Source organism: Petaurus breviceps, unplaced genomic scaffold (assembly GCF_028583685.1).
Source record: "Petaurus breviceps papuanus isolate PSGF00001 unplaced genomic scaffold, PetGlider_PUasm1.0 188, whole genome shotgun sequence".
In the NCBI taxonomy this organism is placed as follows: Eukaryota; Metazoa; Chordata; class Mammalia; order Diprotodontia; family Petauridae; genus Petaurus; species Petaurus breviceps.
In genome coordinates, this window is record NW_027185804.1 from 13,675,046 (window position 1) to 13,691,142 (window position 16,097).

The window sequence follows — 16,097 nt, forward strand, 5'->3', positions numbered from 1 at the left end:
TAAAGTCATATATTAGTTATGTGACGCTGGGAAAGTACCTTAACTTCTTAATGCTCCAGGTCACTTGCTAAGACTTCTTCATAGACCAGGGAGTTATCATGTGGGCAATTCACCAAACTGATTAAGAGGCAGGACGGGACCAAAAGCAATGATAATTAGCACGATGTTCTGGAAAGAGTCCTGGAATGCTTTTTCTGAACCTTAGCTTCATTTCTAAACTGAGAAGCATGGGCCATTTGATGTCTACAGTCCTTTCCAGTTCTAAATCTTGGGATCCCCGTGACCCCTGACTATTATTAGGGCAATAAGGGAAAGCTTCATGAAGATGACACGCTAGAATTGAGTTTTAAATCTTGAGCCAGAGCCAAAAAATGGTGATGGATCAGATAGGATTTTCAGACACAGTAAATGGCATGAATGAAGGCAAGGAGAGGTTGGGGATAGAAAATGCTGTGTATCTATAGAAAGTAGTGAGTGGTTGTTTGGTTATGGCCTACAGTAGGTAAAGGAATGCTCTATAAGATAAAGTTGGAGCTGTAGTCACTAAGGGTTATGGGAGACCCTTAGAAGGCAAGCTAAGGCACCAATTTTAACACTGATTTTGAGCAGTGACACAACCAGATCTATACCTAAGAAAGAACAGTTTGCTAGTTAAATATGCCAGGGGGATAGAAGTGGAGGCCTGCGGGAGGATGACAGCAGTGGGGGAAGAAAAGGAAGTGATGTTGAAAGATAACAGGTGGTGGTGGCTAGTGTTCCAAGTTCAGTCAAAAAGACCCGAGTTCAATCCACCCCCTTTTCTCCAAGACACCTTACCTGTTCCACTATAGGTTAATCACTTGGCCTTTCTCAACCAGAAAGTGAGAGGTTTGAACTGAATCTGTCTACTATCCCCAAGCTCTAAATCAATGATTCTATGTGTGAGAATCCAGAGGTAAGGTAAGATGTGGTATAGATTAGACATGAAAAGTTAGGCTACACCAAGCCTTAGCTTTGGAAACTAGAAAACCGAGTGGTGCCAGAGACAAAAACAATGAAATCAGGAGTATGTTTTGGGGAAAAGAGAATGTGAGAACATTGAAGGCAAGGGGCGCTGAAAGGGCAGCAGAAGTGGTTCGTCCAAGTGTGCAGGCTTATTTCCTGAACGTTCCTATATCTGATTCCATATACGCAACTAAACATCCTTTAGATTAGTGACCTAGGTTTATGAATCTAACCCTTAGAGTAAGGATTCTTACCTTAGGCTCCACAGAGGGATTTCAAGGCAGCTTGAAACTTGAATAGGGAAAACAAATTACATCTCTAATTCAACATAAATGGTTTCTCTGAAAACTTAGTATATCTTACGCACTTAAAATCATTATTCTGAGAAAGGGTTCCTAGGTTTCAGCAGATTGTCAAAAGGATCTGGTTAAGAACCTTTGACCCTAGAGCAAAGTAAGATGAAGAAAATATGTAACCAATTTGACTTATTTTTGCATTTTAAATTTCAACCATGAAAACAAGAACATAAGTGGTTTCCAAATTAAGCATGTTTGTTAAGAATAAAATCTTTGAAAATTTGAATTATGCAATTAATTTCATGTACAAAGGAACTTCTGGCCATTTTTATGCATGTATATATGCACACACATATATAATGCATATATGTATACATATGGCAGTATATAATGACATATACATACATACATACATACATACATACATACATACATACTCACACCACTACTGAGGAGAGGTGAGATGACTGGTTGGTACTCCTCAAAACGCGCGCGCGTGCGTGTGCGTGTGTGTGTGTGTGTAAGCTTATATCACGCAAATGTCCACATGAATGGTTGCACAAATGAAAACCACATTAGTGAAATTACAACTTGCCTTATGGTAATTATTTAATAGATTTTTTAAAAATCACAATAAAGCTCATACTTTGACAAATGTTAGTAAGTGATCTAATTACAACATAAGTCCTTAGAGAAATAAATCTGATCTGTTATCTATACAAGCACAGCACTGCCCTCTTATGGTACCAAAAAGACCAAGTTTTAAATTCAGCAAATAAATTTTAGCTTAACAAAAATCCCCCATTTCTACATAAACTTATTTAGAAAACTTAAACAGAAAATAATCAGATTAAGTCTTTACTTCCAAATGAGCATCTTATAAATCAAAACTAAGGAGGAAGGTTCATTTCCTATGATGCCCCAAATTTGTTTCTGGGTATTTCCTTCTACTTAGTCATTAAATTGACAGGTTTAACACATTAAGTCAGTATAAATACAAGATAAACACAATATATGTCAGCAAAGCTATAAACGGCCACTTAATTTTTTTTATAAAAAGGAGATAATGTAATTGAAATACCGATTAAAGATTTAATCATTACTATCTAAAGCAGAAATATATTATCATATGGTCGTACTTTATGACTGTAAAGTCACAAATACAACGCCTACCTTCAGGACAGCTACTTGAGCAAAAATAAAGAGACCATAGGGAAAAGTTCTGACAATCTTGCTAAACATTCTGAGGCTTGTCTGCTCAGAAAAATAAAGAATTCCTAGTACACAGTTTCCTTATCGTTTATCGCATGAAAACAGAAGAGTGTTAATGTATTATGTGCAAAAGCCACATTGCACAGATCTACTTGATTGCAGTTTTCCACATGTTCCTGGTAGCCGTCTTATCTTCCATTTGGCACACACGTTTATGAAACAGTCCACTAAAAAAAGATGAAAAGGGATAGATTACTTCCATACAATCCACAGGAATGAAAGTTTTGGTTTTGCAATGCACAGACAAGCAAGTGTCATCATGTACACAGAAATGTAAGCGGGGCTGCATAAAGAATTAGGGATACTGCTCAGGATTGGAGTCAGAAACCTTCAGACCAAAGTGAGAAATGAAACTTAGACTAAGACCATGTGATAAAGATATAAATTCTACTTGGAGACGTAAGGAAGTTAAGCAAGGAAAAACTGGCATACAAGCAAAGCAGCTCAGTTTCAAACCCTAGCCTAGGGCAAGATTATAATCATCGTAACAAATCATAATAATGATATTTGAAAAAAACTGGGAGACAGACAAGTACATAGGCAAGGCCTGTGGCTTATCACTGAGGGACTAGGTATAGTTTTATTTAAATAATGTAGGCTCAGGGCATCGTGTTAAGGATAATAAAAAGCAGGCCCTACGCAATCACAAATACCCATTAGGATACATTTTGCCTTGGTCGAAAATGCATTTTTGATCACTTGTGAGGATTAGAGTACTTGGGGGGGGGCATGGAGCATTATAATCTATCTGCTTTTATATTTCTTGTTCCCCACTGCCTTGGCTATGGTGATTGTAAATTAACTGGGGCATCTTTATCGGAATGTAAATACTCTATGCACAGCACTTATTTCACAAGTAGCAGTAATGTAAACAGTTCACGTTTGTGCCGTGTTTTTTGGTTTGCAAAACCATCATATGTTAACTTATTAAGTTTTTCCAACCATCCCGGAAGACAGTCAAATCAAGAATTGCTTTAGTGCCACCGACATGCTGGATACTTTTCTACACTATGTTACCAAGAAAGGTAAAAATGGTTCCTGCCTCTGAGAAGCCCAAATTGTAACAGGAGGGACAATATTGAGATAATCTCTGAGGGGCAGACACCAGCAGTAGCAGGGGGTAGGGGAAATGACAAGAAAGATCTTTGGCAAAAGGTGGAATCTGAACAGAAATTTGAAGGGAAGCTAGGGAAGATAATTCTCATTTTATAGATAAGCAAACTAAGGCTCAGAAAGGTTAGGTAATGGGCTCAGGTGAGTTCCTTTGCCTTCATAAATGTGTGAGGAAGGATCTGAACACTATCTTCCTGACTCTCAATCCAACACACTATCTACTGCATTGCCTCCTGTTTAGAGGCTCAGTGAGGTACAAGGGTCTTTCTACAGGGAATATGTAGAGATCTGGAATTCAAACCCATTATGATCTACCTCCCAACTAGGGTGGGCTCTTCCCACTACACAGCACCCCCCTCCCCCAATTTAGCATGATGCGCTTATCATTGACAAGAATAGCAAACAGGTCCTTCCTTCATTGGCACTACATGGATAACATGCTGTATGGCCTTGGGCAAAGCACATGAAACTTCTCTTTCTGTTTTCCCATCTGTAAATAAATTCAGGGAGAAAGCCCTAGAAGGGAAGGAAGGTCTGTACAAGCTCATATTCTATTACATTAGCATATAGAACATCCTTTATTACAAACCCTGGGTGAATTAAGGTTATAGTTTTGACAAAAATCCTACATTAATAAAATTCTTAATGAAGTAAAGCATCTATATTAGAGGTAGGCATTTCCTATTTGCTTTATTTTATTAATCATTCTATAATGGCATTTAAAAGAAAAAAAAAAGAAAATCACCAAAACTTAATATTGTGTGAAATAGATCTTACACTCTGGTGAATTAATACTTAAATCTTTTCTTTAAAATTCCTAGATTTTTAATATATTTACATAAGAGGCAACAGACAAAAGTTTAGATTACCTTGAAGAAGCTCAAAGTCAGACAGAGTGATATATAAAACTAAAAAAAATTATATCAGTTACAGAACAAAATATCATTAGGTAAGCCTGCACTTGACCTGCCTCTACCAGATGCCTTGAAAGCTTTAGTCCTGCATCTCAACAATATAAACAACTGAGGAAATGGTCTTGTATGGCTATCCTCAAGTTCCAAACAGAAGACTTTTGATTCATCTGCTCTACTGAATTCTCTCTACTAATGAAAGTAATTTAAAACAAACAAGGAAATTGACTTTAATTAATTTGGCTTGAAAAAAAATTTCATTTGTTAAAAATATAAAATCTTAACTATCCCTGCCATTTTTTTTCTCAGTTCTGATCTAAACTTCTTTGACTTGGTATATATGTATTTTCTTATTAGATAAAGATACGGTATTAAGCTTAACTTGGCCCTTTATGTGTTCAAATAATCTTATCTCCTAATCTATAACCCCAAGTCTGGCAGACATTATTTTTCAATTTTCCCTCTGATAGTTGAATATGTAGGAAAGGATAAATTTTTAATATTAAAATTTAAAATAATTTCTCCATAAATGAAAAACCAGTATGTAAGTTACATTATACTTTTAGTCACAGGTTCTTAAAATTTGTTCTGTCATGGAACTCTTTGGAAGTCTGGTGTAGCCTATAGAATTCTCATCTGACTGTTTTTAAATGCACAAAATACATAGAATCACAAAGGAAACCAACCATGTTGAAATACAATTACAAAAATATACAAATAAAAAAAAAACTTAGGTCCTCAGTCTCTAGGTTCAGTTGGTATCTTTACACTTACTCTAAGTTCTCCTTGGGACGGACGACCAGCAGACAATTCTTTTTCCATTTTTTCCTTTCTCTTCTTCTTCTGTTCCACAGAACGTGGATTTAAAATTCCTCGAACTGAAGACTTGAGGAAAAAGAAATCGGTACAATATAAATAATTTTTTGTTTTTGTTAAAACACAAAATAAAAGCCAGGTATTTTGCTAGGCTATGTCTAGAGAAATAGTCTACCACACGAAGAATGCTCATGATTGGTTAACAAGGATTCAGACCAGCAGTCCCAAAACTATAGCAAATTAAAGCAAATTATCCTGCTGCTTGTTTTCGTCAGGTCAGTGCTAAAAGTAGTCTTTATACTTTTACATAAAGTTATATCACAGGTAAAGATGTAAAATCCATTCTTAGCTCATGGGCCTGAGAAAAACAGACCAGGGGTAGGCTTAGTAATACTCTTCATTTTGTCAAAACCATCATTTAACAAATATACTAATTTAATTCTTATTGGCAACAATCATTTCTTCAACATATATTTGCTATAATAAATGTTTAAGTGTTTTATTTACATTTTTGTTTATTATGCCTCAGAGTCAGTGACATAACATCTGTTTAATTATAAAAGGTCAACGCTAATTAAAGTTTAAGGGTCATCACAAATCTAACCACTAGATTTTTTTTCCCAGTCATAATTCATGAAGAATAAGTGCCAAGGCAGTGACAGACTGTTGTTTGAAACTATCAAAACCAATGATATCATGGAGCCCCAAAATGCTTAAGTATTATGACACTGATCTTCTCCTCTGTTTTAGCCTGAGGCAAAAATAAGATTGGTGCATCTCACCTCTGCCTGACATGTGTAGCGCACGTTAGATGACCACTTCACAGGCAGGCAGCCATCTTCCCATCCCCATGTTCTGCTGTAGATGACCCAAAGTCCAACTTCCCTCTGACCTTTGAATCCACTCTCTTTTTTTGAGCAGGGACCTTCTGCCCTGCCATTGCTCTCCAAGGTCCTTGGGGTTTTACCATCTCTTCCAATTCTTTGCCTGTCAGAAACTACCTCTAGCCTTCCACCTGCATGAAACTTTATTCCTTTATGTTTCCTTTCCCTCAATTAGAGTGTGACCTCCTTGAGGAAAGAGACCCCTGATTTTCTGCTTTTGTAGCCCCAGTGCTCAACACCTAGTAAATCATTAATAAATATTTTTCCATTCCAAACAAGGTATATTCTTTTAAAAATGCATATAAAACATTTTTATCAATTTGATCTCATTTTAAATGCAATTTATAGGAATTTATAGGAATTGCATCATGAATCTCTTTATAAAATACTGCCTTTGAATGTAATGGGCATCTTTTTTGGTTCTTTTTAAATAGGAATCTTATGTATACAAAAATTCTAACACATATAATGATAATAATAATGATACAATTAAAAATATTTCCAAATAACTAGAACTATATATTTTTTCAAATCTCACCTCTCTCTGTCTTTTTTCTGCAGCTTCTGCAAGTTTTACTCTTCTAACTTCCTGTGAAAAAATGATAACATTTGTTTTAATATGACCATGAAAAGCCCTGAGAAAACAGAGCAGCAAGTTACCATGCTAACTCAGGAAGCACTGTGTTGTAATAGGAAGAATGCGGACCTGCAAACCAAACCCTCAAATTGGGCAAATTGGGCAGCCTGCTAGGATACTTCCTACTTGTAAGGCTTTGGACCAGTTATTTAACACCTCAAAGCCTGAAGTCCACATATGTGAATGAGGCTGAGACATCAAAAGGTTTGCCCAAGCACAGAGAGCTAGGACCTTAGCATGGAAACCAGCGGCTGGCCTCCTCCCTCCTGCCCTCCCCACCTCCACCCCATGCCTCCAATGCACACTGTACTCATCCCAGGCTCAAAGGACCATTCATTTCCTTCTAGGTTTAGCTCAAGTACCACCTTCTACAGGCAGCTCCTGGCTTTCCCAACTGCTACTGGCCTTTCTCTCTCCCCACTCAAATCCTTTATATTTAGATATCTAGTGTGAGAATAGTGAGGAGGGCAAGTTAGCTGGATCAGAGAGCACAAGAAGGGGAGTAATGAACAAGGCTGGAAAGGAAATTTGGGGCTAGTTTAATAAGGGTTTCAAAAGTCTAATGGAAAAAAGTATGTATTTTATCCTAGATTTTATAGGGAGTCACTGGAGATGACTGAATTCCGTGGGATGGAGTGATATGGTCAGATATGTGCTTGAAAATCACTTTGTCCACTGGGTGTAAAATGGATTAGAAGGGAAGACCAAGGGCACTCCATGAAGGTGGGGCTGTGGGTGGAAAGGCCCAGAGATGGGTATGCAAGGTTGGAGAAGGTGAACAGTAAGGCCAGTTTTAGTTAAGGCCTGGAATTTTGAGTGGGTGAGGGGTGAATAACAACACACAGCTGGCTAGAACCAGACTCTGAAAGATTTAAAACAAAACAAAAAAACAACAAAAAACAAGCTGAGGAATTCATTCATGTCTTTTCCTAAAGGTCACAGGAAGTCACCAAAAATGTCTTGATAGAAATCTATAACATTGTCAAACTTCTACTTCAGGCAACTAGTGGGAGATGGGCTACAGTGGAGAGAGAAACACCAAAGTCCAATCAGAAGGTTCAAGTCAATAGGTGACCTTTATCCCCCCCCCCCCCACCTCAACTGGAGTGTCAGCTATGTGAGCCGGCAGAAGGAAATTGCAGAAAAGATCTTGGGTGACATTAAGATCAAAACTGACTGAGAAGTGAAGAGGAAGTGAACACAAGGGTTACAGAAGGCTTCAAAAAAACACAAAAAAACAAAACAAAAACCTAGAGTTTAGTTATAAAAGGAATGGAACAGAGAATATGACAAAAGGGATGCCTTGGCCAATTTAAAAAGGTTTTTTTTGTTTGTTCTTTTCCTGTTGCTATTTTAAGAATGTGGGAAGGTTTGGGGAATATTTGTAAGCAGAAGGGAAAGATCAAAATTTGTGTGTGTGTGTGTGTGTGTGTGTGTGTGTGTGTGTGTGTGTAAATAAATGAAGACCAGATCAAGGGATCAAGTAGAATGTACATTTCTTGGGTCTCACAGTAATTTCTCTTTATAACCGCAGAGCCTGACACAGCAGCTATAACTCAGTAGGCTCTTAATAAATGCTTACCAAATTGTATTAGAAGGGTTGGCGCTGGTAAGCATTGCTACTTTTTGTCATAGACTAAAGAAAGAAGAAAGCAGAGCATGTGTCTCCTCAATGAAGGCCTTACTTGTGTATTTAACAGCAAGGATTCCTTTAAAGTATGTAAGATTTGTTGTGAAAGGCTCAAATAAATATGTAAAATGCTTTGTAATCCTCAAGTGTTAATAATTTTGAGGTATGTAAATGGTTATTTCTCAGAAAAGTGTTTACTGACCCCCTAAGTCTTTTTATTACTGTTATACATTGCCATGGTAGATTACATAGGGGATAAACACAAGTGGAAGGCCCCCATGATGCCTTCTGTATCTGAAAAGACAAGATATACACTCTATACAAGAGAAATATCACTTTAAGTGCCAAGAACAGATGTTAGTATATGACAGAGCTTAAGATATAACATAGATCCCTTGACTCCCAAGTTTCTGCTGCTGCACAAGAATTTCTCGAAAGACCTCTGTCCAGGGAAGAACTGAGTCCCTTGAGTTTTCTATTATCATACTGATGTAAACATGCTATTGAAAAATGAGCCTTCCACAAAGAATATATTGAATGAACATCTGCATTACCCTAAAAGCAAAGCATAACCACATTTTAATATGGAATTTTACAGTAAATAAACACAAATGGATATCCAGAAATCAGAGTAGAATAATTAGTAAGTTACATCAGGAGCACTTCGAAGCAGTTTTCCAATTAGGTGAAAACTTCTGGGAGTCCAGGAAATAGGGAACCAGAAAATAACATTGAATGAGAAGAAAACTCCTCCCTGTCCAAAATCCGATTCATGGGACTCTGTGCCAAAGACCAAGAAGACATGGAGAGATGCAGCCAGATACAGAGGAGAGTGTGCCAAATTCCAGAGATGGACTACCGGGAATCCACCCGTTTTGCCACTAGCATCTTCTGTGACTTTAAGCAAGACCCAAGATCTGGAGGTTTCAGTTTTCCATCCATAAAAACAAAGGGGTTAAACTAGATGATTTCTCAAGTTCATTCCAGTATAAAATCTATGATATAAATTTAAACTCCAGGTTTCTAGAGCCTGATAAAATTTATAAGCCAAAAATAAGCTAAAGAAAGAAAGATAACACTGAAATTCCCACAAGCAACACAAAATACTTTTTCCTGCTAAACAGGTAGCCAAACCAGATAAATGACAAAAAAAGGAAAAAAAAAAGTAAAGGGGAAAATATGGCCTGAGGGAGGGGATGGGAGGCAAATAAAATCTGTGGCTATTGTGTGGGAAGGAACTTGACTACTCTCTGGTCCAGTAACATACAATAAAAAGAAGCATTGATTCTGGAAGCAGAAGATCTGGGTTCAAAAACTGTTTCTGACAGTCCCTGGGGAAGCTTGCTTAAGTCAATTAACCACCTAGGACCTGTTTCCTCAGATACACATGAATGAATAAAATGAATTTGTAGGACTTAAGTCTTTAAGGTCCTTTCCAGCTTTAGACCTTTATTAATACACACACACACACAACCACAAATAACCTTCTACAATATAACCGAAAGTCCCCCACCCCCCAGGGCATCCAAGGAAGGGGAAGCCACTCCTGGTGGGGCCGGCTCATACTTTGTGAAAGCTTGAATTGCCAGGAAGGTGCCACCCCCCATTTCTCACAGCAAATTTAAATTGTCATAGTTGTTTAACTTCCACGCACAAACTCAGGGTTGGAAGGGCCTTGGCAAAGCACATTTCAGTTACCTTATCTCATAGCTAAAAGAAAGGCATGAAGACCCACAGGGTTTAAATGACTTTTGTCAAGTCACCTGGGCAAATTTTCAAAACTTTTAGCAATATCATATTTCATTTAATCCTCACAACCATCTAAGGCAAGTACTGCAGTTCTGTATTTTGCAGATGAGGAAACTGCAGCTTAGTCCCAGAGGTCAAGGCTTTGCCCAGATCACACCACAGGAAGCTGCAGAAGCAGTGCTAATACTCAGTCTCCCCTAAATCTTTCTGGAGCAAGGCACTCCCTCCACCAGAGGCCATAAAGGGCAGTTGCTCCAAGTTAGTTAGATCTGTGCTTAAGTCTCCACATACTGGCTAGGTGACCCAGTACAAGTCACCTTTCCAGGCTTGAGCAACTTTCCAAGAATAGAAATTGCAGAAAAGGTGAGCCTGTTGCATTTTTACACAGTATCCTGTCTTGGGAGTTTTACAAATTGCAGAAGGAAAAGGTTCATTCTGTCTCCCTCTTTTTCCCCCTAATTCCCATCCTCATCTTTAAGAGGTGCAAGACAGGACAATGAGTGGAGAGCAGGTCTCTGAAGCAGAAAAACCTCAGCTATAAGGTGTGATGGAGGGTAGTCCTCAAGTTGGGCAGACACGGATGGCTCCTCTCTCACATATATGTTGGCTATGTGTCCTCTGGGGTAAACCATTAACTTCTTCAGAGTTTTAGACGACTCTCAAGTCTCTAATCTATCCTGAAAAAGAATGTCCTCAGCAGGGAGGTCCCAACACCAAAGAAATAACGGGTCAGTCGCTCTCCCATAATCGCAAGCATAAGAGCCATGGAGTGGCAAAAATGGGCAATGAACAGAGAGCCAGTCTTAGAGGCAGGAAGAGAACTATTCGATCCTTAACTCTGATGCATACCCGCTAGGTGACCCTGGACAAGTCACGAAACCTGTCACTGCTCCAGATAACCAGAGCGATAAGAACACTATGTAGCAGTGTGTGCACAGCACTGTGCCAAGGGCTCTGTAATTACTGTTTCATTTGCGATATCTCACCCTGTGGGGCAGGTTTTATTACTGTTCCCATTTTTCGGATGGGGTAATTGATTTGGGCTGGATTTGAATGCGGGTCTGCCCAGAGTTCTATCCCCGCTACCAGCTGGGCGCGCCCGAACAACCCTCCAGTTCTTTAAACGGTCAGAGCAGGTGCAGGTCTGCACAGCATGGGCCACGCTCTCACCTGAAAGTTCTCTGCACAATGAGATGCCAAGCGCTGGCCCCTTTCCCTGAGACCCACCCCACCTGAATGGGCCTGCAGGCTCCTCCCCTCCATGGTCTCCCGCCCCAGAGTCAGGAGGGATGGGGGAGAAGTGGGGGGGATTGGGGCGGGCGGCCAGCACACAGAAGCCCCATTGTCAAGACCACGCACGTGCGTCCCCTCCCGTGCCCCACCCAACACGTGAAGGCTCTCGGACCCGCCCCCGGGACAGCTGGAACAGCAATCGCCCCAGGTCCAAAGCACCCAACTGGGGAGGGAACCCTGGGGAGGAAGAGAGGGCCAGCCGGGGAAGAGGTGCCAGGGAGACGGAGGCGAGCAAGCCGAGGCTAGGACCACAGCCAGCCGGCAGCGAGGGACACCTGTGGCTCCCGGGACGGGGGGACATCGGGGGAGCCGGGTCCGGAGGGGCAAGGGTCGGGGGTCGGGAAAGGGAGGGCGGCGAGGCCTCACTTACTGCGTTTGGCGAGTCCTCGGGCACATCTCCCAGACAGGGCAGGCACAGCCCCATGTCCACTCCGAGTGGCGCCCGCCCTGGCTGCCCTCTGCTTAGATAGCTGGGGCGGGTGTGGCCCCGCCCTGGCCGGCGTGCTCCAGCCACGCCCTCCACGCCCGTCCAGCCCCTCCCTGGAGCGTCCACACCTGTGGTGCGGAAAGGGAGGGGAAGGCACTGGAGCCCCGGGCTAATAGTGACCTCAAGGGTTATTGGCATAGAGCTGGTGGGGACCATAGAGGCATCTGATTACCCCTTCACACACACACACACACACACACACACACTTCACAAATAAGGAAACTGAGGCACAGGCGAAGTCACAGCATGGAAGTGTCCCAGAAGCATCGGAGCCCAGGTATTTCTGACTCCATATTCCAACTTGCTTACCTACCAGAATGCAAGGACCCAGCAGCATTATGGAATAGCTGATTTAGAGTCTGAAGGATGGGAAGGATCTCTGGAGGCAAAGAAGTCAGTCCCCTTTGTTTTACAGATGGAGATACTGAGGCACGCAGAGGTTTTTGACTTGGTCCCACAGGTAGTAGCTGATAGATGAAAGAGTGATCAAGTACTTTATTGTTTTATTTGAAGAATTACTTGATGCTGAGTGCTGGGTTAAAAAAAAATGACTTGATCTAGGATTTAAAGGAGCTTTCCGCCCACCAAGTCCGGAATCCTATCCATGATACCTTGTATTGAAGGTTTTATTTTTTTTTAATTTTTTTGAAGTTAGTGGTTATTTATTCATATGATTATGTCAACATTATTACAAGTTTATCTATGTTGTTAGATTTTAAATTTGGGAAAATCCCCACTTTTTTGATCACCCATTTCTTTTTTTAAATTAATTTATGTATTTTTAGTTTTCAACATTCACTTCCTTCAGTTTTAAATTTTTTCCCCCTTCTCCCTCCCTCCCCAAGAGGGCATGCAATCTGATATAAACTTTACATGTATATTCCGATTAAACTGTTTTGAAGATTTTGAAGGCCTGATCCTCTAACTCCCAATCTAGTTCACTTTCATAGAGCTATAATGGAAGACAAAGAAATTTCTCTGAAAAGAGCCAGTTCATATCATATCTTCTTATTCTTTCCTGAAGGAATTAATCTGGATTTGTTCTTCACCTTGATCAGACTCTTATCTTCTGTCAGACTTGTCTGTACATTGTTCTTATCCTGCCTCAGTAAATTTAAGTTCTTTAGGGGTGGTAGTGGATGTCGGGAGAGAAGCATGAACTTTTTCTTTTTTTATCCTCATCCTCAGGCCTATGCACAAGCTGCTTAATGAATGAATAAAACTAAATTTTTCCTTCCTTTTTTATAAGAGAAATATTTTTCTCTGAGTCTACTGAGAAGAATGCAAAAGGGATTTCCCCTGCTTTCATTGTTGGCCTCACATTTAAAAATAATCTTAGAAAATAAGCTATTATATATTATAACAGAAAATACATTTATAAAAATACACAGAGTTTTGAAGTTCATTGAAAATTTTAAAGTGCTATATAAATGTAATTTTTCCTACTTTTTTTTTTTTTTTTTGCTTTCTGGAGGGGGATTGGGGTTGTGACTTGCCCAAGGTCACGTGGCTAGTAAGTGTTAAGTGTCTGAAGTCAAATTTGAACTCAGGTCCTCCTGACTTCAGGACCTATGCTCTATTCACTGTGCCACCTAGCCACCCTGTCCCACTTATTTTTTTATAGTTTCCATCAAAAAATCCTACATTGTCACTTCATGCCTGTGGTAGTAAACTCTGGATTCTCAATGGCTAGACCAGGTTACCGAAACTGGAAAGGCTTCAGAAACTGTCCTTGTTACAGATCCCATCTGCTCTGAGAAAACAGGACACTGGAATCACTTCCACCACACAGGTAAACAGGGGAGGGAGTTCCTCACTTTACCCAAGTTTGCTCCACAATTTCTGGTGAGACTTTCTCTCCTTGTTGAGAATTCTTACCTCGTTCCTTCCTCTGTCTCACTTTATTTTCTGTCTGCAGTAGTTGCTTCCTTCTGTATGAGTTCTGCTTCCAGCACTGAGCCCCATGATTTGGTTTCCCACAAATAAAATGATGCTGTTCGATTCCATTTTCAATATTTTGCCTTCAGGCTATAGGGGATTCTCTTAAATCATACTATAATTCAAGTAAGGGTTGAACGGCTTTACGCAGGGTATACCAGCTCTAAGGGGAGTGCAAAGTAGCTTAATTACCTCCTTCCCTACTTGAAATGGGCAGATCCCTTGAAGCTAATCTTTCTTGCTTTGTCCTAGTGATGGGCTGCTTGGGTGCCTGTGCTTGGCACATCCAGTTCCAAAATCACATTTCTCCCTAGCCTCAAAACACTGTCTCAGGCACTTTCTATCTAGCTCAAGGGAAGCATGCCCTAGCAAAATACATATCTCTCTTCCTGCTACAGTGGCCAGCTGCACATACAGAATTTAGTAGTTTGACCCAGATGTGTGCTGACTGAAGTAGCTGTGTACTGGGTCATACCTACTGTATATATCCTAGAAGCAGTCATATGAATACTCCCTAGCTCATTATATACATCCTGAATCCTTGTTATGTATGTCTTAGGCTTGGGATATAGTAAACTCCCAATATCCATCTTGTCAAACATGACATTGATGGGTGGCAGCTTGGTCAGCCCTGACTGCTAGCTGACTTAGTGACATTTCAAGTCTAAAACCACATCTCCATGCAGCCCCCCCCCCCATCCCTATGAATTCTGGGCAATACCCTTGCAGTAGATATTAAAAGTATATGTTTCTTTAAGAATTCACCACTCTTTAACCACTCCCTAATCCCACCCTGACTCACCTAGTTAGCATAATCTGCACAGGTTTTACTATAGAATATCCTATATAAACTTTAACTGTGCTCCTCTAAGGTTGCAGGTTCCCTAAGAACTCCTGCCCACTGTAAAGCCTGACAATGAATCTTTGCCACCTTGAATTCATTCCAGACTGCTTTCCAGAGACTCTGGTTATTGGGCTTCCTGGGACACCCTGAACTCCCTGACACCCCGCATCACCAGTATACTCTTCTTACCCCCATGTTTATTGATAACTGTCTTTTAGGAAATTGCTTATTGTTTATCATAGTTGCAATCATAGTTGGGCCTAAATTAATTTGATATGGTACAGGAATGGGTATAATTGGATTTGCAGTCTTGTTGAAATGAGCTTGTGGCCTCCTGATTTGACTACTCTGTAGAAGAGAGTATTCATTTGTCTCTTATATTTGTTTAGAAGTCATCTGAGATATTATATGGAATTTCACACCTTTCCTTCAGCCTCCAGGTATTGAACCCTCTTGAATCGAATTTTCACTCCAACTTCATGAAGTGTCAATATAGTCAAAATAGCAGAAAGCCAATTTACAGGCCTTTATTTTGCCCTTGGTCATAAGCTGGTATCCCAGGAAATGAGAGATATAAACACATTAAAAAGCATCCTACTAATCTTATTATAACTTGCAACATATCAGAAGAAGAAAGTAATATTGCATTTGCAATATAACAATTAAAAAAAAAACATAGCTAAGAAACATGTCCAAAGTGCATGCAATTCTATCTTAAGTTTGTTTTACTGATTTCTGACATTTACTCATATTTAACTAGAGAAATAATAATCGATTTAGAAATGAGGGTTTCTGTTTATTTTTCAAAGACCTTACTTTCATAGTAATGTGTCCCTTGTTATAAACTTTTGGATTTTTTAAAAGAACATCTTTGTAGTTTCCACATAGATATGTTCCCTAACTTAAACATTAAAAGGCAATAAGATCTGGCATATTGATTTTTCAAGACTTTACTATAAATGTTTTTTGTTGTTCATTTTTCGAAAATTCCCTTGCCTGGATTTCTGTGAAAACAATCTCTTGGTTCTCCTTTAACCTGTTAGTCAATCTACTACTCTTTAGTTTCTTTTATCTGGGCATCATAGTTGGTATGATGAATATACTACTACCTACAACTACCAGTGTTCTCCAAATCTCTGTCCTCCCTCTCTCTCTCTCTCTCTCTCTCTCTCTCTCTCTCTCTCTCTCTCTCTCTCTCTCTCTCTCTCTCGCTCTCTCTCTCTCTCTCTCTCTCTCTCTCTCT

The 16,097-nt window shown here is 39.9% G+C and overlaps 1 protein-coding gene across 2 annotated transcripts in view; it reads right to left on the reverse strand.

Annotated features, from left to right (window-relative positions):
* Window positions 1–1,859: 1,859 nt before the first annotated feature.
* Window positions 1,860–16,097, reverse strand: part of SVIP (small VCP interacting protein) — a 226,689-nt gene continuing 212,451 nt past the window's right edge. Inside the window, exons 2-5 of one of the 2 annotated variants that reach the window (XM_069090900.1) lie at window positions 11,956–12,022; window positions 6,815–6,865; window positions 5,351–5,461; window positions 1,860–2,719 (exon numbers count right to left, since the gene is read on the reverse strand). In XM_069090900.1, coding sequence (XP_068947001.1) covers window positions 2,705–2,719; window positions 5,351–5,461; window positions 6,815–6,865; window positions 11,956–12,009 — 231 coding nt within the window. In that variant the 5' untranslated portion in view covers window positions 12,010–12,022 and the 3' untranslated portion in view covers window positions 1,860–2,704. Of the gene's footprint in view, window positions 2,720–5,350; window positions 5,462–6,814; window positions 6,866–11,955; window positions 12,092–16,097 lie in introns of those variants that run through there. The other variant, XM_069090899.1, reaches the window with a different exon arrangement.